Source organism: Coenobita brevimanus, chromosome 75, assembly GCF_032717465.1.
Source record: "Coenobita brevimanus isolate Jiangsu-jjx chromosome 75, ASM3271746v2, whole genome shotgun sequence".
In the NCBI taxonomy this organism is placed as follows: domain Eukaryota; kingdom Metazoa; phylum Arthropoda; class Malacostraca; order Decapoda; family Coenobitidae; genus Coenobita; species Coenobita brevimanus.
This window is the reverse complement of record NC_137028.1, coordinates 19,820,029-19,842,172: the sequence shown is the minus strand read 5'-3', so window position 1 is coordinate 19,842,172 and position 22,144 is coordinate 19,820,029. Positions and strand designations below refer to the sequence as shown.

Genomic DNA, 22,144 nt, shown 5'->3' with positions numbered 1-22,144 from the left:
AAAAAAAAAAAAAAAAGTTTCCCATGTGCTACTGCTTGCATTATATTTACCCTACTCATTGCAGCAATGATGAGTCACAACAGGTGTGCAGCTCCTGAGTTATGGTAAGTAAAAAACTTTAACCTGCTGTCCATCGCTTATGAAGAGAACAGCTTCTTTCTCTAAAGGAACTTTTTGCAATGCACCACAAAGTATAAGTCCAGTTGAAGATTCACAGTTACATAATTCATTTAATATTCTTTCCTTACAACATCTATCAAATGTTGTGAAATCATTTGCTGCATGGTTTAGGTTTCAATCCATACAATGCCAAGCATACCCTGGCCAGTCCTAATACTGTACGGGGATTATGTATGAAGACACTTTACATTAATTTGTATTTATGATCTATAGTAAGGTTCAAAGATAAGATACAAACTCATTTATCTTTATGTTTTATTATATTTCTATCAGTTTTTAAAGTTAGAGGGATTTTTTTTTTTTTTTAAGGTTTTCTGTTTTCAATAAGTAGTAATTGTATTTTGCTTTTTCTGCTAGAATGCCTAGTTCCAGTAATTCAGTTTCTAATTTTCTTTTTTTCCTGAGGTGTTCAGCTTCCTCCACATCAACCAGTAGTAGTCTTTCTATGTGTGGTGGCAGGTTCTTGGGTGGCATGGTTGTGGAAGACATGGGTGGTTCAGAGCGGGATGTGGAGGCAATACTGTCATTCTCTTCACGCTTTGCTGTTGTGGCTGTGCTGTTGGGAGAAACAAGAATGAGCCACGTACTAATTCATGTCAATCTATTTATTGCCAGACCTCCACCTCACTCACATACACTCTCCTTGTTAATCTCTTTCACTCCCAAAGCAAATTCTTTATTATCCTTTCCAACTCTCTTTACTTACATCTCTAAACTTCCTCTATGCCCCTACTTCCCGTCCACTCACTATATACTTTCTTCTTTTGCACCACAGCTTGTCTCAGTAAATGATGTACATTATAATAATAAAGTATTAAGTTAAAGATAATTTTTAATATTTTCCTACCTCTTACATCATGTAAAGCTTTCATGCTGGGTAGATGGGAAGAGAAGAGATGGAGGAATTATAAACAGGGACTGTTGTACAGAAAAGCAAAAAACAAGTAAGGGATAGGGTGATAAGGGGAAGGATTATGAAGGAGAACAGAGGAAACACTGACAACTGAAAGAAAATAAACATGTTTTACATAAAATATGGTGCAATAGTTTTTTTTTTTTTTTTCCCTTGATTATAATGGTAACTGAGGGTTACCCTTACCTAGAAGTGTCACCAGTAATAAATGGTATATCAGGCACCAATATTTCAGGTTTCCGTCGGAAGCCTGCAATAGTTACATTCTTGACTCCCAGAATGTTGGCAATTAATTTGTCTAGATCACTGAGCGGAGGAGGTGCTGGACCACCACCTGGAAAAGACAAAGTACGTGTGTAGTGATATGCAAAGTCTAATAAGGAAATTTGGGGAGTAAGGGTGCTCAAACATTCAGTAGTTCTTTGGACCTCGTGTACTGTGCTCTTCTGATTTAATTTATAATGGAGTTGTATTGGTCAAAAAAAAAAAAAAAAAACACTGAGCAAATAAATTTTACTTTACTGTCCTGACTTATATTTCTGCTCAAAACTTGCACAGTGATAGCCGTGAACTGATTGCCTAGTAATAAGTAACAATGTTTCCAATCAGAAATCAACAAGGTTTAAGTATGCAAATATTCATTCCTTAATACGTCATGTTTGGTTAGGTAAGGTTAATATATATGAATGTCCAAAGAAAATCAATTGACTAATATCTGCCTATTACTTGTAATTCTCTACGTGATAAGAAGCACTGCATGTCAAATTGCCAATTTATCTTCAACCTACCATGCTTATGTAACTCATTTATATTTTCCTCAGAATGATCACTTATTCAAAAGCTACATTCCATCCAATTGGCTGATTTGGAAATAATTGCAGGGGATAAAGGTGATGTATACACCAGATGCTGTTGGCATCCCTACGTGTCAAGTGGGGTTGGTGGAGGATTAGTGCCCCTCCCTGTAAAACAATTAACTCTAAGCCCTTGACCACCCCGTTTGGGATACATGGCGTCTGGCAATGGATGGATGGATGGATACATTACAAATTTAATAACCCTTACCTGTTCCAGTCTGTGTTTCATTATACCTGCTGATTCTTGTTCTAGCCTCTGACTGAATGGTTTGCCATCTTTTTTGGCACTCTTTCACCCCTGTCTGACACGAAGAGGAGGAGGCACTGAGGCGGTCTGCTATGGAGTTCCAAGCCTCTTGTTTGGCTTTGAACGTGTACCCCGCAACAGAGAAGTCCCCCTTCAGCATGTGTATGTTCTCAAGATACAACTGTGCCAGCTTATATGTGGCATCGGGGGTCCAATTATGCTTTCTGGAACGTTTGCTTGTTACACTGTAGGAGTTTTCCATGCTTGGATGGCGGTGGTGGTGTTTGTTTACAGGGTCACGGTGGTGTGGAGAGGCAACACGTCCTCGTCCACAACAGAAAGTGGTAAATTAATAATTCCTCAAAAATGACGTTAATCTGCTTATTTTACCCTGGAAACATTTAAGAAAATATCGTAGTAATTTTTTATTTTTTGTAGCATCTTTTCTCTGTTGTTTTCTTAGATTTTTCTTCATTTTTCGAAACTCTCAAGTGCTACGCAGCGCCAACCGCTAACTCAGCAGCTTGTGACTTCGACCTAACAAAGTCTCGACTTAGTTATGATGAGGTGCTCCTTAAGTCTCGCATTTATGACTTTCACCTAACTATGATGTAGTTTTTATTAAGTACGGCCCCAAAACTCCACCCGATAGATAAAACCTAGACTTCGCCTAAGTGATAGTATTTGGCCTCACTGACCAAGGACTCCTGATTATACCGCTATTCACTTTACCCGATCTTGTCCCGGGTAGTATCCTGCGTGATACACCTACAGTTTAGGCCTAAGGTTTACAATTGTTCAGTATAAGTACTTTTGTGACATCTACCCGTTCCACTTGTTGAATTTAGCAATACACGTGTAAGGTTGTTACCTTGATTTTTTTTTTGTGTCCTGCCTCTCTCTCCTTTGTCTAAGCTCCGGTCTAGAAAAGTAAGTAATAAGAACTAGCACCAAGCCCAAGAGGACTATATGGCAGTAAAACCGATGTATAAAAATGACGGGTATGCTATGGTGGAATAAAGGTAGAGGAGAAGGCGGGGGAGACAGTAAATGTGAGGCAAGATACAGGTTTGAGATAGGAAGCGCATGAGGTGTGTGATGGAAAACACAGGGGATTCACCAAGAAGATCGGCTAAGGTAGGCGGACGTCCAAGGGAGTAAAGGAACGGAAGAGTCCGTCTGCGCACGGCGTGGAACCAAGGGCAATCAAGCAAAAGATGGTGGACCGTGAGTGGAACCTGGGAACATTGACAGGTCGGAGGAGTGCCTCCTGACATTAGAAACCCATGTGTGATCCGCGTGTGACCAAGGCGCAGACGGGCTAGGGCTGCTTCCCAACGCCTGTTGCGATGGCAGGGCGACTGCCAGGGAGTGACAGTATGTGTGATGGAGCGGAGTTTGTTATCAGTTGTAGATGTCCATTCTGCTTGCCACTGCTGGCCAAGGAGATGGGTAACAATCGGGAAATAATCAGTTGCTGGGATAGGCCGAGGTGTGACAGAGGGAGAGGTGACAGCTGTACGTGCCAGGCAATCACCCCTCTCGTTACCCGGTATCCCAACGTGGCTTGGGACCCAACAGAAGGAGACGGACTTCAATCTGGTGGTAATACGGAACAACCATTCTTGTATCTCCAACACTAGCAGGTTGCTGGCCGGGACAGACTGAATACCATGTAGTGCACTAAGTGAATCTGTGAAAATAACAAAAGTGTGTAAACTGGAACGGTATATAACACGAAGGGCCAGTAAAATGGCCAGCAGTTCGGCAGTGAAAATACTGACAACTGGTGGAAGGCGGATCTGATAGGTATGGCCTGGGAAAAGAACAGCAAAACCCGAGCCCACAGAAGACTTAGAGCCGTCTGTGTACACTGGGGTCGCTGAGGAGTGACAACACATATGATCCATAAAAAGATGACAGAGTTCATGTGGGGTGGAAGAGGACTTTGGGCGGGAGAGCAGGGCAGCACAAACAATAGGGGGAGGAAGAAGCCAAGGTGGAAACATAGAATCTCTCAGATGGAGAACAGAAATAGCAGGGAAAGAAAGGGACGCAAGTAAGTTGGAGACCCTACAAGGAAAAGATGAAGCTAATGAGGGCGGAAAAGGAGGGGAGAGGCACATAACAGAGGAAGGGAAACCTGCAGATGGGTGTTGAAGAAGGCGAATGTGGTAACGGAGAGTTAGCTTGTCACGCCTGGAGGACAGAGCGGGTATATCCGACTCAACATACAGGCTCATAACCCCGGTCTAGAAAAGGGAACCCAGCTACACGCTAGGCGTTAGAGGGACGGGAAGCCGACCCTAAAACACCTAACATTACAATATTCCACAACTGGTTGTGGTTTTCTGCTCATATAATGTTATTCAGAGACCGGCAACTGGTCAGCCTTGCCTTAAATGTCAGAACTGACCACGCTGAACCCAGTTCCTGCTGCCCCTATGCTCCTAATGAGGCATGCTATAAAGGATTTTGTTATGCTGGGTGTTTCTAGTCCGACCTCTCGTCCTAAAGACACCAGCGACTGAGCGGGGTCCTTTTTCTAGATCGGAAGTAGTACACTCACAAAGGAATAGGGCATAAAAACTCGGCAGTATACCATAACACATCTATTGTCTTAATCCAAACTCCTTACAATACATAAACAAAGATACACTGAATATGGAAGGGACAAAGTGACAGTTACTACTGTTGGTACAATGTGTCCATAGGCACCGTATTGATGAGGTCAGTATGCAACTTCCTTCAATGCACATATATATGACAGGTCACAAGGGCACAATATAGGTGTTAGAGTTAATGCACAATTGCCATTTAATACACTCGTCAGGGTACGCTACATATGGACGGAGTGAAGCGCCAGGTTAATCAGTACTACCATACATATCACATAAGGGCAATGTCTGTACTTCCGTCACTGCGCGCGGGAATGTCACTTAGCTGTGTCGACACTACCTGTTCTATCTCTATGGACTGTTCTTAGTTAGTCTTGGGCCGACACTGATACATTTCCCTGGTTCCGTAGGGCTTAGGTATAGACACAGTGCCTTGGGTCAATTAGGGTAGGAATTTTGGTATATTACTTTTGTCTCACTGTTCACATTCCCTGACCATTGCCTTCTGGTGTATAGTTCTCTGCCTTACTGTTCATATTCACTGACTGTCACTTTCTAGTGTATTGTTTCTGTCTTACCATTCACATTTACCAACTGTCACTTTCAGTAAGCCTCTGATGCAACTCGGGAGGTGGAAGGTGTCGTCACTTGACTGCTTCCGCCAGGGGTTAACAGAGTTGGCACCCGGGAGTTGGAAGGGGCCCCTCGGGAGAGCTCTCCTGTAGGAGGCACGGCATGGCTCTTGGGGGCGTCACCGCCTGGGCGCGTGTCCGGTCTGGGGTGCGGGGAGGCCCTTCCATCTGGGGGCCTCGACCTGGTAAGTGGCCCTCGGGGCTGGGGCTGAACAGCGTCAGGAGTCGGGCCTGCCGCTTCTAACTCCAGGCGGAGGGCCGATGGGGAGTGGGGCCTGAGCGGTCCCGTCTTGGGGTCCGCAGGCTGGCCCTGGGAGGCCTGGTGCTGTGGTTGCCTACAGGGTGGGGCACCATCAGGGGCTGGCTGCGGCACCTCTCCTGCAGGGCGTCCATCAGGGGCCGGTGTCATCCAGGGACAGGCCATAGGGCAGGAACCTGGCCTTCGGGGACAGAACCTCACCACCACTCCTGGAACGGCAGCACCTCCAGAGAACCACACCTGGAGGGAGAGAGAGAGAAGGGCATCCCACGCAGCCAAGAGGTAGTGATGTAATGCTGTGTTTTTAAGACGACTTCTCGTCGTAAAAACACGAGCACTGGACGGGGTCCTTTGGCTAGACCGGATGTAATGCACTAACAAAGGAACAGGGCATAAAAAGAGACAGTACACCGAATCACATCTATTGCTTAAATTCTATCCCTTACAGCGCTACATACACAACATTTGGTACACAATTACACAGAGATACAACAATACACTTATAATTGGATCCAATCTACTTTTGCACAGGGCACAGGGCAGTCAGGGATATGGGTTACTGTTATTGAGGAGAGATATCACTTCACTGCGATGGTCAATCGAGAACACTGGTCGTGCCGCTGGTGGATAACAATAAACAGGGGAGTCTCACTTATATTTACTGTGATCGGGAGTCTGTGGGGGATATGATACTATAATAAAGGTAGGGAGCGTGTGGCGACATCCGACACCGTTACCTAGTCGCAGGGAAGCCTTCATTAGCCTTTTGGCTCGTTCACACACCTACCTCCGACTCCACAGAAAACTCCCCGCCTCCTCTCTGAGAGGGGGAACTGAGCTGTTCAATGTTCAAGCACGATTTACTCCGATATCACTGTTTAACATAACTTTTATTTGTCACTGCCACTGTGCATTGGATCACTGTCACTGTATTAGGGGTCACTGTCACTATCACTGTTCTACCCGTGTTTCTCGGGTAGTTGGGTCACTAGTACTTACTGTCCAGGGAGGCTCCCTTGTTTAGGGCCTTGACCTGAGGGGCGGCTCCTTCCTAGGGCCGCACTGGTGGGGTGCAGGGAGGCCTCGTAGTCTGGGGCCTCGATCTGATCGGGGGCCCTCGGGACTAGGACCGAACAGGCGGAGGATTCGGGCCTGCTTCTTCTTCTGCTGGGGCGTGAGAGAGCCTAGGTCGCCGTCGTCGGGGAACGTGGTGGAAGGCCTGGGCGTCCGGGGTCTGCAGGTGCTCAGGGGGAGAGGCGCCGTCAGGGCTGGGCTGCAGCAGCGACTCCTGTAGGGCTCCAACAGTGCTAAGGAGCGTCCGGGTGTGGGCGGTAACTCCGCAATCGGGCCTTGCCACCACTCTAACGCCTCCGCTTGGCCAAGAAGCCTGGATGGCGACGAAGGGCTCCCCGGAGGGAAAGAGGCTTGAGGGAGACTCACGCTCTTCGTGGTTCCCTGAGTGTGTTCATTGGGCTGAGGTGGGGCTCCACTTCCCATAATATGGACTTTGGCTGGTGCTGTGAACTTGTCCGGCGTGCGAGGGACACCAGTAGGGTGATCGGGGTCGCCCTTTCGCCGAGGCAAGCGGCCGTCAGCGTGGTGTTCCTCCCGCAGTAGGGAACAAGCCGGAGTGAGGGACACGAGGGCCGCACTCTCTCCAATACGGACAGATCCTACCGTCAGGGAATTCTCCACCCTGGTACGTGCCCCAGTCGTAACTGAGTGTCTGCCCGTACGGGAATCGACTAACGGAGAAACGGGATCACCCGTCTGCTCCGGCGAGAGGCCGGCCCCAAGTCGCCGCTTCCGTAATTGGGTAGCGCTACACATACGGTAGCAGGGTCTCTCTACCCTGGACCGTATTCTGGCCGTAGCCAAAGTACAACTGGAGAGGGATGCACACAGGCAACTCTCTCTCTCCTCAGCGTGTTAAGGCCGGAGCCTGGGGTCACCTTCCCCTTTACACACTTTGTCAGGCCGTAGCCTGTGTCTATTTCTCTTTTAAGGCCATAGCCTTGGGCCTCTTCCTGCCCTTGGGCCTCTTCCTGCCCTAGAGGGTGTAGCAAGACCGTCAAGACGGTGCTACTTGGGACTGACCTCTTTTCAGTCCCACCCCTGGTCTGATGGTCACTACCCCGCCCACACAGTAGTTCAGGTTGTCTGAACGCCTGGGGTTGGGGCACTTGCGAGGAATAGGGGCTGAGGGCCGGGATGTCCCGATGACCCTCTTGCCCGAGGTCACTAGCCTCACCTGTGTGTCCTCCTGGGGTGGTGGTGGGGTGGCGGCTCGGCGGTGGTGTGGGGGGTGGTGAGGTGGGAGGTCCTGTGGCGGTCTCGGCGGGCATTTTAAGTGAGGCGGCTGCGCAAGGGGCCTTCTTCTCCGGGAGAACCCTCGAGACTGCAGACAAAGGGTGTACAGTGGCCGTCCCTTCCCCAACACGTACAGTGGCCGTTGCTGTGGTTCCACAGTCTCGAAGGGCAGCAGCAGAAGGACGTACAGTGGCTGTTCCCTCCCTGGCGCATACAGTGGCCGTTGCCATAGGTCTTCCTGCCCAACGGGAAGTAGCTGAGGGACGTACAGTGGCCGTTCCCTCCCTGTTACATACAGTGGCCGTTACCGCAGCGCTACTCCCGTAGGAGGGGGAGGAAATGGACGAGGGACGTAAAGTGGCTGTTCCCTCCCCGAAGCGTCCAGTGGCCGTCGTTGCGGTTCCACTCCTCCTGCCTTTGCCTGTCGGTGTGTGCTCAATAGCTATGAGGCACACCGAGACAGTCTCCAGATGTGGCTGCATCTGAGGGACGTACAGTGGCCATTACTGCGGGGCTGCAAGGGGAAGCAACTGAGGGACGTACTGTGGCCGTTCCCTCCCCGGTAGGTACAGTGGCCGTTACCGCGGTGTTGCCTGGGACTGTATCTGGAGCAGTTCCATCCCGATCCTGGTGAGGGCTGCTTCGTCCGTGAAGTAGTGTCGCATTCCTGCGACGTCGCAGTTGGGTAGGTTGAGGAGAAGAGGGGCTAAAGGTAGGGGCACCCCGGCGCCCGTCTTGCTTTGGGCCAGTCCCGCACTCACCGGCTGCGGCTCCGTAGCGGGGTGAGGGGTCCGGCGGCGGAGGCGTGTACAGTATTTTAGATTTGATAACAGGCAAATGGATAGACAGACATACTCACCACCACCACCACCACCTTGTCAACAGTCGCATGTACTCGCTCCAGTTTTAAAACAATAAATATTTCAATTATATCTCTCCTAACTAAACATTTATTAAATTGTGATAATATTGAGAAGAAGTTTGTCAAACGAGCGTAAACTTAATTTATAAGAATACTTGTATTTACAAAAATGTTTAAAATAAGAATTTATTGCAATGTTTTGAAATATTCGAAATACGCTCGTAAACATCTGAATTTAAAGATGGCGGTTGTCATAAGTTTCATGGCACATGTCTCTCGTGATTCTGTTCTCGTGTATATTATTATTTTCGTATGTTTGGGAATGATTACATGCCAGAATGACATACCCGGCATTCGTAAGTATTTTAAGTGCTTCAGAGAATTTTATTACCTGTTCTGTGAATAGATATCGATGCCACAGAACTTGATTGGTTTTTGGTATGAATTAGAGTTGCTTACCAAATGTTCTTTGGCAAACTGTTAGTATTAGCCAAAAGCTATTGAGGGAGTAAAAAGAAATCTTCCATTTTTCACTTGCTTACATTATAGTTGTAAATGCTGTTGGACTGTTAGGTGTATGTACCTGTTGTTATGGCTCCAAAGTGAAATAGTAGCTTGATCATAACTCTGACTTGGGTTTTACTGGGCCTGTCCTTTGTAGCGGCAGCAGTGCTGATACAGTCCTGGCAAGGCGTGGTTAGATATAGCCTAGCTTCATTAATACTGTCACTGCTAGGGCTCCTTCCTAGTCAGTGATTCTTACTGAAGCCTCATTCATTCAGATATGGCAACATTGATGCGGTATTTTGAAATATTGGAATGAAGTATTTACAGGATTATTTATCATTTTCTAGGAATTACTGTATATAGTAGGCTTTTTAAAGATGTTCATAAATAGGGTTCCATTATTGTACCTTACAGTACAGTACTTCATACTGTGTATAGTTTAGATTTCTTAGAATATGAAATGTTTTTATTCAATTGCTGAGCATTATGTTGCTAACCTGTATGATATTTTAATGGATTTCACTGTTCTGGTGTCTAGTATACCCAGTACCATATAAAAATTTGCCTTATGATCACACCTACCTTTGCCATCACATGGTCATATGATGATTAACAAATACTCATAATGCACAATACTGTTTTGGCCCAAGTTTTACCAGATTCACAGTTCAGGTAGGATACTAATTGACAGAGTTAAGAAAATAACAGAAGAATTAACTGGAGAAGAAACAGGGAGGTTTTAGGAAAGGGAGAGGTTGTGTAGATCAGATACCATAAGATGGGGTAACTGGGCACCATTTTTACCTCTTTTTGGTCAGTATTATAGAGTGAGGAGGAGATGCAAGGGTGTGAAACGAGCTGTGGAACAAAAAAAAAAGGCATATACCGGTAGTGAATGGTTAGCGAGTAGAGGTAGAGGAGAAGATGAGAGAGAGAAGAGAGAGGTATATATGAGCAGGAGAAGGGAGGTTAAGAGACTGGTGAAGGAGCGTAAAAAGAAAGTGGATGAGAAGTTTGGAAGGAATCTGAGTGTGAAATGGAGGACGAGTAAGAAATTGTTTTGGAAGGAGGTAAAGAAAGTAAGGCAGTGTGAAAGGGGAAATAGTAGGGGAGTGAAAGATAGGAATAATAGATTGTTGGTGGAGAAGAGAGAGAAACTGAGGAGATGGAAGGAGCACTTTGAGGATTTGTTGAATGTAGAGAGTGAAAGCAGTGCGAGTATAAGTGGTTGGGGAATGGCTGGGAGAAGAAGAGATGAGAGGAGGGAGGAAGAGATCAGTAGGGCGGAAGTAGTGGAGGCGATGAAGAATATTAAGTTGGGAAAGGCCCCAGGAATTGATGGAGTGTGTGGTGAAATGCTTAGGTATGGGGGTGAGATTGTTGTGGAGTGGATATGGAAGTTGTGTAGATTGGCTTGGGAAGAGGGAAGGGTTCCAGAGGACTGGAAATCAGGTATAATTGTTCCTTTATACAAAGGAAAAGGAGAGAGAGAAGTATGTGGTAACCATAGGGGTATTTGCCTACTTAGTGTGACTGGTAAAATATATGGTAGAATACTCATTGATAGGGTTAGGCATATGACAGAGGAGTTAGTTGGAGAAGAACAAGGGGAATTTAGGAAAGGAAAAGGATGTGTAGATCAGATATTTTTTCTAAGATGTTTAGTCGAGAAGTATCTAGAGAAGGGAAGGAAAGTGTATGCTGCCTTCATGGACTTGGAGAAAGCATATGACAGAATAGATAGGCAAGGTATGTGGAAGGTATTAAGAATATATGGAGTGGAGGGAAAATTGTTGAGTGCTGTGAAGAGTATGTACGAGGGAGCTAGGGTTACGGTGCGAGTGGATGGTGAGCTGAGTGAGTTCTTTGAACTCAGTGTGGGACTGAAACAGGGTTGTGTGATGTCTCCATGACTGTTTAATATATACATGGATGGGGTTGTAAAGGAGGTGCAGGGGAGGGCAGTGGATGTGGAGGTGGCTCTAATGAATGAGGGTGAGATTTGGAAGCTTCCGGTGTTGCTGTTTGCTGATGATACAGTACTGTTGAGTGAAGATGAATGGGAGTTGCAAGGTTTGGTAAATGAATTTGGGACAGTGTGTAGGAGGAGGAATCTGAAAGTTAATGTAAACAAAAGTAAAGTTATGGTGTTTGAGAGGAATGAAGTCACTGAGTGTGCAGTGAGGTTGGATGGTGAGGATATGGAGAATGTGAGTGCATTCAAGTACTTGGGTAGTGTGATGAGTAAGGATGGAACTTTGGGGGATGAAATGCGTGAAAGGGTACAGCAGGGAAGGAAGGTTGTTGGTACACTGAAAGCAGTGATGAGAAATAGGGAGGTGAGTATGGAAGTTAAGAAGTCACTGCATGATAGTATTGTGATCCCTACCCTGACATATGGAAGCGAGGGGAACAAGTCAAGAGTGAGAGCAGTGGAAATGAGTTACTTGAGAGGAGCATGTGGAGTGACGTGGAGGGACAGGTTGACGAATGAAGAAGTGAAGGAACGCTGTGGGGTGGATGTGGATGTGGTTGAGAAGATTAGGAGAAATACACTGAGGTGGTTTGGACATGTGAAGAGAATGGAGAATGAAAGACTGACTAAGAGGGTGTATGTAGGTGAGGTGGAGGGAGGGAGAGGGAGAGGTAGACCGAGGATGAAGGGAGAAACCTGTACTGTACACAGGAAAAATCATCTGGTAAATTACCAATATGCTGGGAATCGAACCAGGGATGGAGTTGAGAGGTATATGAGGGAGGGGGGGTGAGTTGGGGGGAGGGTAGTCAAATGGTGGGTGACAGAGCGACTTGGAGACGTTTTGTCTGCGGCCACCCTTTGCGGGATTAGGGCGTCGGGCTATAGATAGATAGATAGATTATAGAGATGTGCACGAATTTGGAAAAAGTGAAAAATGTTTTTAAATAACTCATTTAGGGCTGCCTTTTGGAACCAGACACATACTTAAGCATACAAAAACAACTTGCTTAGAAATAAAAGAAGGTGGGTGCCCATTTACCCCAAGCAATGGGGCAACGGAGCACCCAGATCTTTTTATTACTGTATGATGGTGCTTATTACTATTGACTTTTACTGTATAACATAAACTTAGGCAGGTAAACATAACATCATCATCATCATCATCTGGACCTCCTTTCCCACCCTAGGGCAGGGTGAGGAGTAGCAGAATCCAGACAGCCCAAAATTGCCCAGTCCAATGAGCCACACTTCCATTCACTCATCATTCAAGCCCCCGGAATCCTGGCTCTACCGGGTACACCCAAAACATTCACCACATTCTGTAGCTTCACACAAACGTATCCAATAGAGTCAGTCCAGACGCTGCCACGTTAAAAAGGGGAGCCAAATCCCTGATCATGCACTTCTCCTCACAACATTCATCCAGCCAGCTCGATCTCTTGTCAGTTCCTTAGCCCCATCGACTTCCAAACCTCTCCTCACACACTCATCCACCATATCTCTCCACCCTCTCCTTGGCCTGCCTCGCCTCTTCCCTCCTTCACATTCGCTCAGATATACCTTTTACACCAGCCTATTGTTATCCATTCTTTCCACATGACCATACCATCTCAGTACACTCTCTTCAGTTCTGGTGTCCACCGACTTCCTCACTCCACATCTTTCTCGAATTACATTATATCGTATCCTATCCACCCTCTGTACTCCACGTACATTCCTCAGCAGTCCCATCTCTACTGCTCTTACTCTTGACTTTTCATTATCATGCCACACCATAGTCTCACACCCATATGTTAGAGTTGGCACTAACACTCCTTCACGTAAGCCTCGTGCAGCTACAACACTCAAGCCTTTGTTTCTTACAAAGGCCTTCATTGCACCAGCTACTTTTCTTCCTTGTGTCGTTCTGCTTTCAATTTCTTTTGCACATTTTCCTCTCTTTTCTATCACTTTACCCAGATATTTGAACTCTCTCACCAATTCCAGTCTCTCTCCATTCACTGTAATGTTGCACTGGAAGTCACCTCCTCTCTCAGTAACCATCACTTTACTTTTTTCTGCATTTAATCTCAAGGCACGATACTCAAAGACATCACAAAACTGTGCGCTAGCCTACCAAGTTCTTGTCCAGAATTTGCAAGCAGTACTGCATCATCTGCATACAACAAATTTGAGATATTCCATCCATCACCAATCATTACCAAGCCATATCGACTACGGGAGGCAGGGCGACAATCCTTGGTAGAACACACCTGGAACACTTGAATGGTGCTTTCGTCAAAAAACATTACAGTACTTTCCTCCACTCATCTGATGTCCAGTGTGCATACTTCTTGGGAAACTGAATGCGCAGCATCTTCATGTGGTCAGTGAGAAGCAGTTTCTTGGTTGCGGTGCGGCTTGGCAAACCCAGCTCCTTTTGCAAGCGGTATTGGATAGTTTGAATACATCTTGTAACGGCTGGGGATGCATTCTCTTCATTTCTGCTGCTGTCAGTTGAGGATTCTTGATTACTTCCCTCTTAAGAAGCCCTCTTCTTTCCACTGCCATGCTTGTGCTCTGGTACAACATCAGGTGGGGACGCCCATCATCCACTCACTCAATGTAGAGTGATGCCATGTGAGCTCTACACTGAGTGACAACCCAAATGGTTGTACCCAGGAAACCATTTACTACGCTGGGTGGTAACCATATAACCGGTCTTTCTGGCAGGGTTAAATGTCCCCCAGATTCCCCTATCCATAATCACTTAATCATGGCAGTCGTTTCAGAGAGCCTCGGAGGGCCCAATACCTGCCCAGGGCCCCAACCAAATGGGCAGACTCGCTTGGCCATGTGCAATGTGAGAGATGTGAATAAGGAAAGCAAGAGGGTGGAAGTGGTGAATGTGTTCAAGAGTGTGAGATATGCTGTGATGGCATTGTGTGAAATGAAGATGAAAAGGTGTGAAGTGGAGGACTGGGAGGGTATGAAATGTGTAAGATTGGGAATGAATGAGAGAGGAGGATGTAAGGAAGGAGTTGCTTTGTTGATGAATGAGGTGTGGCAGAGTGGAATGAGAGACTATAAAAGTGTCAGTTCGAGGTGTACAGTATGTATGTCAAGTTCAAGTTTGAGAAGGTGAAAGTGGCAATGATTGTAGCGTATGCACTGTGTGAGGACAGGAGTGAGAGAGAGAAAGACAGGTTTTGGGATGAGCTGGGTGAAGTAGTGGGAGAAATGCCCAGGAGCTATAAAGTGATTGTGATGGGGGATATGAACGGAAGAGTAGGCACTGGTCCTGAGGATGACATAATGGGTTGTTATGGAGTACCAGGAGAAGATGATAATGGGAATCGACTAAAGGATATGTGTCAGGAGAAGAGGTTGTGGATTGGTAATTTGTATTTCAAATGCAAAGATGCCCATAAATATACTGTACATGGTATAGAGGAAACGGGGATCGTGTTCAAAGAAGCCTGATTGATTACGTGCTCGTAGAGAGGTCGATGATGGGAATGGTTGCTAATATGAGGGCTGTGAGAGGACAGTGTAGAGGTCTGTCAGATCATAAACATAATATATAACATAAACTTATATATAACATAAACCTTAGCATGTGAAACAGGTATACTCCTGCTACTCAGGATTTTGTAGTTCCACATCATCACAGTTGTTCCATGGGCAAATGAGCTAACAGATTCAGAGCCTGGTGCATCCCTGAAACTTAGCAGTATAACAATAGATGACAAGGAGTCTTTGAGACATATTTAGAAACTAAATAATGAAAATTAGTTATTGTGACCAGTTGCCCTCCCCAGAGTGCCCAGTTAGCACACTTGAGTTACCCTTGCCATTACCCAGCAATGCTTAACTGTAGAAACATGTTTCTAGTTCCATCCGACCTTTGATAATGTCCAATAAATGAGCATAAGTAGAGTCCTGTAGCTAATTCTATCATAGGTACAACTACTGCAAATTGACTTAGGACCTCCCCCCACAAGGTATTAAAAAACAGAGAAATCATAGTATATCACAATGTTTGTTCATGAAATGCCATTCTATCTATCTATCTATTGCCAGACGCCTCAATCCCGTAAGGGGTGGCCATTTGACTTTGAGTTATTTGTTTTATGGGGAGGGGCACTAATCCTCCACCAACCCACTTGTTGACACGTAGGGAGCACGTATGGTTTGGTTATATGGTTACCACCCAGCGTAGTAAATGGTATCTTGGCTTACAGGAAACCATTTGGCTTGTCACTCAATGTAAAGCCACCTGTAAAGGAAAGAAAAGCAATAAGTGACAGGAAAGATTGGAGAAATATGAAGAGAGGAGGACAGACACAGAAACAGAATGATACAGGCTAAGGAGGAAGTAGGCAGCTCTACATCAAGTGAGTGGATGATGATCGCCACCACCTACCACAAAAATGCCATTCATTAATATGAAATAATGTGTCCCTTGTTTTTCAGGACCAGTTGGATGCGTTTTGGCATGGAATCACTTAGATCTCTAAAGTAATCTAAGGACATTTCTTGGCACCAAACATTTGTCAGTTCAGTCTTGAAGTTGTCCAGATTGGATGTCTTCTTCTCTGCGATGATTTTCTTTATCTTTGCCCAACAGTTTTCTATTGGATTTAGATCCGGACTGTTGCCAGGCCAGTCGAGGACCTCAATCCGATTATCCTGAGCCCATTTTGTCACCTTTCTTGACTTGTGACATGGAGCTGAAACGTGCATGAAAAAGTCACACCCATGAATGGCAAAATAGTTTAACAAATGATCTTTCAGAACTTGAATGTACCGGCCACCATTCATCATCAAGTTCTTAGGAAGAAAGTAGAGGCCTCCCCTTCCCATTTCACCTGAGAAACACCCCCATACCATTACTGGTTGTGGGTGCTTAACAGTTGGCACCGTGTAAGCAGGGCCATATCGACTACGGGAGGCAGGGCAACGAACCTTGGCAGAACACACCTGGAACACTTGAACTGTGCTTTCATTGGAAAACATAACTTTTCTCCATTCATCCAATGTCCAGTGTGCATACTTCTTGGCAAACTGAATGTGCTGCATCTTCATGCGGTCAGTGAGAAGCAGTTTCTTGGCTGCGGTGTGGCTTGGCAAACCCAGCTCCTTCTGCATGCGGTGTTGGATAGTTCGAATTGAGACTTCTTGTAACAGCTGGGTATGCATTCTCTTCAGTTCTGCTGCTGTCAGTTGAGGATTCTTGATTACTTCCCTCTTCAGAAGCCCTCTTCTTTCCACCACCATGCTTGTGCTCTGGTATGACATTAGGTGACAGGCCATGCGCTGCAGCAAGAATCTTCATGACAGTTGACTTTGCGCGGCCAATACATTCACAAATCGTGTTGATAGGGATATTATCCTGCCTCCATGCAATGATATGGACCATCTCATCCCTTGATCAGTGCTTTCCAGGCATGACAACTTGACTCTAGGAAAATAACAGAGCAAACAGTAATCTATCTATCTATATATTGCCAGACGCCTCTATCCCGTTTGGGGTGGCCACAAACAAATCGCCTCCAAGTCGCCCTGTCCCCCGCCATTTCACTGCCCTGCTCCCAACTCACACCCCGCTCTCTCATATACCTCTCCACCCCATCCCTCCATCTCATCCTCGGCCTCCCCCTCCCTCCTCCCCCCTCCACCTCACTCACATACACTCTCTTCATCAGTCTTTCACCCTCCATACTCTCCACATGGCCAAACCACCTCAGCGTGCTCCTCATAACGCTTCCTATCACATCCACATCCACACCACAATGCTCCTTTATATCCTCATTCGTCAGCCTGTCTCTCCATGTGACTCCACGGGCTCCTCTTAAATAACTCATTTCCACTGCTATACTCCCACTCTCGCTTCTGGGCAAGCACTGACATGCTGAGTGTTTCACCACCTTCTGCCAACACCAGAGTAGTTGCCAGGTACTTCTTGCCCTAAAAATTCACTTGATAGAGGTGGAGACACAAAGCAAAGACAGACAACGATTCCATAGCAATTCTGTGTGTAGGTCCTAAGTCAGTTTGTGGTGGGTGTAACTTACTCCTAGCATTTCCAATGTTGGGGTTTCTGTGAATTCTCGAAAACATCACTCTTGTGCATGCAGTGATTAGTGTACTACTTTTTCCTATTTCTAACAGTTGATTTTGTGCTGTGTTATTGCTGGGAGACTTAGCTGTACAATTAACACCAGAAAAGTTTAGAAACTTAAAGATTTATAGGTTTTATATAGGAAAGTTTGCAAATAACCTAGTGGGTGCCCAGTTCCCCCACTAAGTGCCCAGTTACCCCATCTTACGGTATTCATCACTAGGTCCTTAATAAAAAAGCTTCTACACAGGGGAAAGAAATTGTTTGTGGCCTTCATGGATTTATAGGAAGTATATGGCAGAGTGGATAGACAAGGAATGTGGAGAACATTAAGAATATATGGAGTAAATGGGAAGTTGTTGAATGCCATGAAGAGTATTTATGAGGGTGCTAAGGCTGCAGTGCATGTGGATAGTGAACTAAGTAAATTTTTGTATTTGATTGCTGGATTGAAACAGGGATGTGTCATGTCTTCACAGTTGTTCATTCTGTATATGGATGGGTTTATAAAAGAGATGCAAGGTAGGGTAGTTGGTGTTGGCATGGTCCTAATGAGAGAGGGCAGTATTTGGAAACATCCTGTACTGTTATTTGCAAATGATGCTATTTTGTTAAGTGAAGAAGAGGGGAACTGCAGTGCTTGGTGAATGAGTTTGTGAGAGTGTGTATGAAACGGATCTAAAGGTGAATGTAGGGAACAGTTAAGTTACTGTATGGTCTTCAAGAGAAATAGTCACTGAATATAGAGTGAGGTTGGATGATGAGGAAATTGAAAATGTGAGTGCATTAAGTCCTTGGTTAGTGTGATAATTAAGGATGGAAGTTTGAAGGATGAAGTGCTGGAAAAGGTACAACAAGGAAGAAAGGCTACTGGTTCTTTGAAAATAGTGGTAAGAAATATGGAAATGAACATGGAAGTAAAAAGAAATATCTGCATGCTAGTATTGTGATACTGTACCAACTCTTAACGTATACAAGTGGAGCTTGGACCTTGTTGGAAGGACACAAATCAAGAGTGAGAGCAGTGGAAATGAGTTATTTGAGAGGAGCATGTGGAGTTATGTGGAGAGAGACACTGACAAATTAGGAAGTGAAGGAGCTTTATGGTGTGGATGAGGATGTGATAGAAAGCATTAGGGAAAGTAGCTACATCAAGGTGGTTTGGCCACGTGGATAGGATAGAGAGCGAGAGGCTGACAAGGAGAGTGTATGTGAGAATGGTGGAGGGATGGAGGGGGGGAGGCCAAGGATGAGATGGAGGGATGGAGACGGGGGGGGGGGAGGCTGAGGATGAGATTGAGGGACGGAGAGGAAAGGTATACGAGAGAGTGGAATGTGACTTGGGGAGAGTGAAATGGTGGGGGACAAGGCGACATGAAGGATATTTTTTTGTGACCACCCCACACAGAATTAAGATGTCTGTCAGTATGATAGATAGACCATTCAAGTTGCACGCTGTGAGGTAGATTACCATATAATCATTGGGGTGTCTGGGGGACAAAGCCCCTCCTTCCTCCAGTTCGGTTTCCAGTGTTATTTACCTTTTAATTTGCACACTGTGAGGTAGGTTGCATTATAATCATTGGGGTGTCTGGGGGACAAAGCCCCTCCCCCCTCCTGTTAGGTTTCCAGTGTTATTTACATATTGTTTTTAAACTGCATACATTTGAGTTTGTTTGGTGTGCTGATGTCCTGTCCAGTCAACAGGATCAATAGTAAACACACTGTCGGGGGCATTTATTCGGCTTTCTGTAATATTGCAGCGTAGGTATACAGTATTTTATTTTTTATCTAATATTTCTGTCTATCTACCACTGTCTACTGCCAGACACCTCAGTCCCATAAGGGGTGGCCACAAACAAATCGTTTCCCTGTCGCCTTGTCACCTCCATTTCACTGCCCTCCCCCCAGCTCACACACCCCTCACTCATATACCTCTCCACTCTATCCCTCCATCTCATCCTTGGCCTCCCTCTCCCTCTTCCCCCCTACACCTCACTCATATATACTCTTCTTGTTAGTCTCTTGTTCTCCATCCTCTCCACACAGCCTAACCACCGCAGTGTATTTCTCCTAACGCTTTCTATCACATCCACATCCACACCACAATGCTCCTTCACTTCCTCATTTGCCAGTCTCTCTCTTCATGTAAAATCACATATTCCTCTCAAATAGCTTATCTTCACTGTTCTCACTTTTGACTTGTGTCCTTCCAACAAGGTCCAAGCTTCACTTGCATACGTTAGAGTTGGTATCGCAGTACTATCATGCAGCAACTTTTTTTCCTCCATGCTCACTTCCCTGTTTCTTATCACTGCTTTCAAAGAATCAGCAGCCTTTCTTCTTTGTTATACTCTTTTAAGTTCTTCATCCTCCAAACCTCCATCCATACTCATCATACTACCCAAGTACTTAAATCCAATCACATTTTCCATTTCCTTATCATCCAATGTTACTGATTCAGTGACTTTATTTCTCTTGAAGATCATAACTTTACTCTTCCCCACATTCACCTTTAGATTCCAATTCTTACACACTCTCCCAAACTCATCCACCAAACCTTGCAGTTCCCCTCTGTCTTCACTTAACAGTACTGTATCATCTGCAAACAACAATGCAGGAAGTTTCCAAATGCTGCCCTCTCTCATTAGGGCCATGCCAACATCCACTGCCCTACCTTGTGTCTCTATAACCCCTTTCATATAAAGATTGAAGAACCATGGGAACATGACACATCCCTGTTACAATCCAGCATTTTGATAGAAAAATTCACTCAATTCACCATCCACACTCACTACAGCCTGAATGCCTTCCTACCTACTGGTACTCTTCACGGCATTCAACAGCTTCCCATTTACTCCATGTATTCTTAATATTTTCTACATTCCTTGTCTGTCCACTCTGTCATATGCTTTCTCCAAATCCATGAAGGCCTGCATACAACTTCTTTCCCTTCTCCATAAAGTTTTCCTCCAAAGACCTTAGGATGAATATCTGATCTACCCAACCTCGTCCCTCCCTAATTCCTCCTTGTTCGTCTCCAACTACTTATTCTGTTATTTCCCTAACTCTGTCAATAAGTATCCTACCATATACCGTACTTTTCCTGTTACACTAATAACACAAATATCCCCATAAGTGCCACACACATCTTTTTCCCCGTTTCCTTTTTACGGCAGAATATTTATACCTGATGGCGAATCCTCTGGGACTCTACTTTCCTCCTAGGCCAGTCTGCACATCTTCCATATCCATTCTACTACCATCCCTCCCCCATGCTTTATCATTTCACCCCACACTCCATCAATTCCTGGGACTTTCCCCATTTTGAATTTCTTCAGTGCTTCTACTACTGCTATCCTACTGATCTCTTCCTCCCTTCTCACCTCCGTCCTTCTCCCAGCCACTTATACTTGTGTTACTTTCATTCTCTGTGTTTAACAGTTCCTTAAAGTGTTCTCTCCATCTGCCCATTTTTTTATCTCTTCTCCACTAGTAATCTACCATTTTTATCTTTCACTCCTCTGCTAACTTCTTTATCACCCTATTTAACTCTCTTCAACTCCTTCTGGAGCATTTTCTTATATTCTTTCCACTGTACACTCAAATTCCTTCCAAATTTCTCATCCACTTTCTTCTTACTCTCCCTTACTAATCTTTTCACCTCTCACTCCCTCTCTACATATAACTTTGTCTTCTGTCTCTCAACTTCCTCCATGCCTCTGCTTCCCATCCACTTACTACTGTATTTGCTGTCTTCCTTTGCACCACAGCCTGTCTCACCTGTTCATACCACCATGCTGTTCCTTGCACCCTCTTACGTCTTCTATTCACCCTACACACCACCTCACATGCTGCACAGATTTCTTCTGTGAATATCTTGCACATAATTTCCACCTTCCCCATCAGTTCAAACTCATATTTACCTTATCACTCCTCCACTTCCTTTATATATTCTGCTTTTTTCCGTCTTCTTGCAACCTTTCTACCCTCCTTATATTGACTACTTCCTCCTGTCCTTCCCTCCTCCTATTCATCCATTGCACTTGAACCTTGACTTTCACCACCACCAAGTGGTGGTCAGAAAGTTCACTCCCCCAACATCTGTATGGTATTGCATCCATTATATACCATCTCATTTTGTCATCGAGACACACACAGTCAGTCATTGCCTTCCATTCATTCAGTTCATCACCCACCCTTCTCATCACTCGCCACATACAGGGTAAACTTGCCGTTTTGTATGCAAAAAATCGTATGCAGTAAAACCTCAATATAACGGACTTCAATTGACCGGAATTCACTTCTAACGGACTCGAGGAGCTACCGGACTAAAGTTTTATATATCGGAAAATGTCTGATAAAGCCAGATGCAGTCCGGACTACCTGACCACTACAGCTATGTTCACCACAATAAGGTAAATAAAAGACATGTTTATCAGTGTACAGGTAACTCGCACGGAACACGATCTCACGGAACGCGCTCGCAATTATACACGTTAAGGGCTGGGATACATATTAGACAACGTAAGATTAAAAAACCATTATGAAAACTACAAATTAACGCAGGAGAGGCCTTTGAAAGATCAAATCCTCAAACGTCACTGCAGCGCGCGGTTTGTTTTGATTACGTGACGATCTAGGCGGGAAATTATTCAGTGAGTAAGACATTCCCGAG

General features: G+C 45.3%; 1 protein-coding gene across 2 annotated transcripts; it reads right to left on the bottom strand.

Moving 5' to 3' along the window:
• Nucleotides 1–434: 434 nt before the first annotated feature.
• On the bottom strand, nucleotides 435–2,478 carry LOC145408052 (uncharacterized). 2 transcript variants are annotated; one of them, XM_080278853.1, is made up of 3 exons: nucleotides 2,159–2,478; nucleotides 1,280–1,427; nucleotides 435–736 (listed from the first exon to the last, which is right to left on the bottom strand). In XM_080278853.1, exons 1-3 carry the CDS (start codon nucleotides 2,457–2,459, stop codon nucleotides 463–465), a joined length of 723 nt encoding a protein of 240 aa, XP_080134979.1. In that variant the 5' UTR covers nucleotides 2,460–2,478; the 3' UTR covers nucleotides 435–462. The 2 variants fall into 2 exon arrangements, with proteins under 2 accessions (XP_080134979.1, XP_080134980.1); XM_080278854.1 differs by having other exon boundaries at nucleotides 675–731.
• Between the last annotated feature and the right edge of the window lie 19,666 nt (nucleotides 2,479–22,144).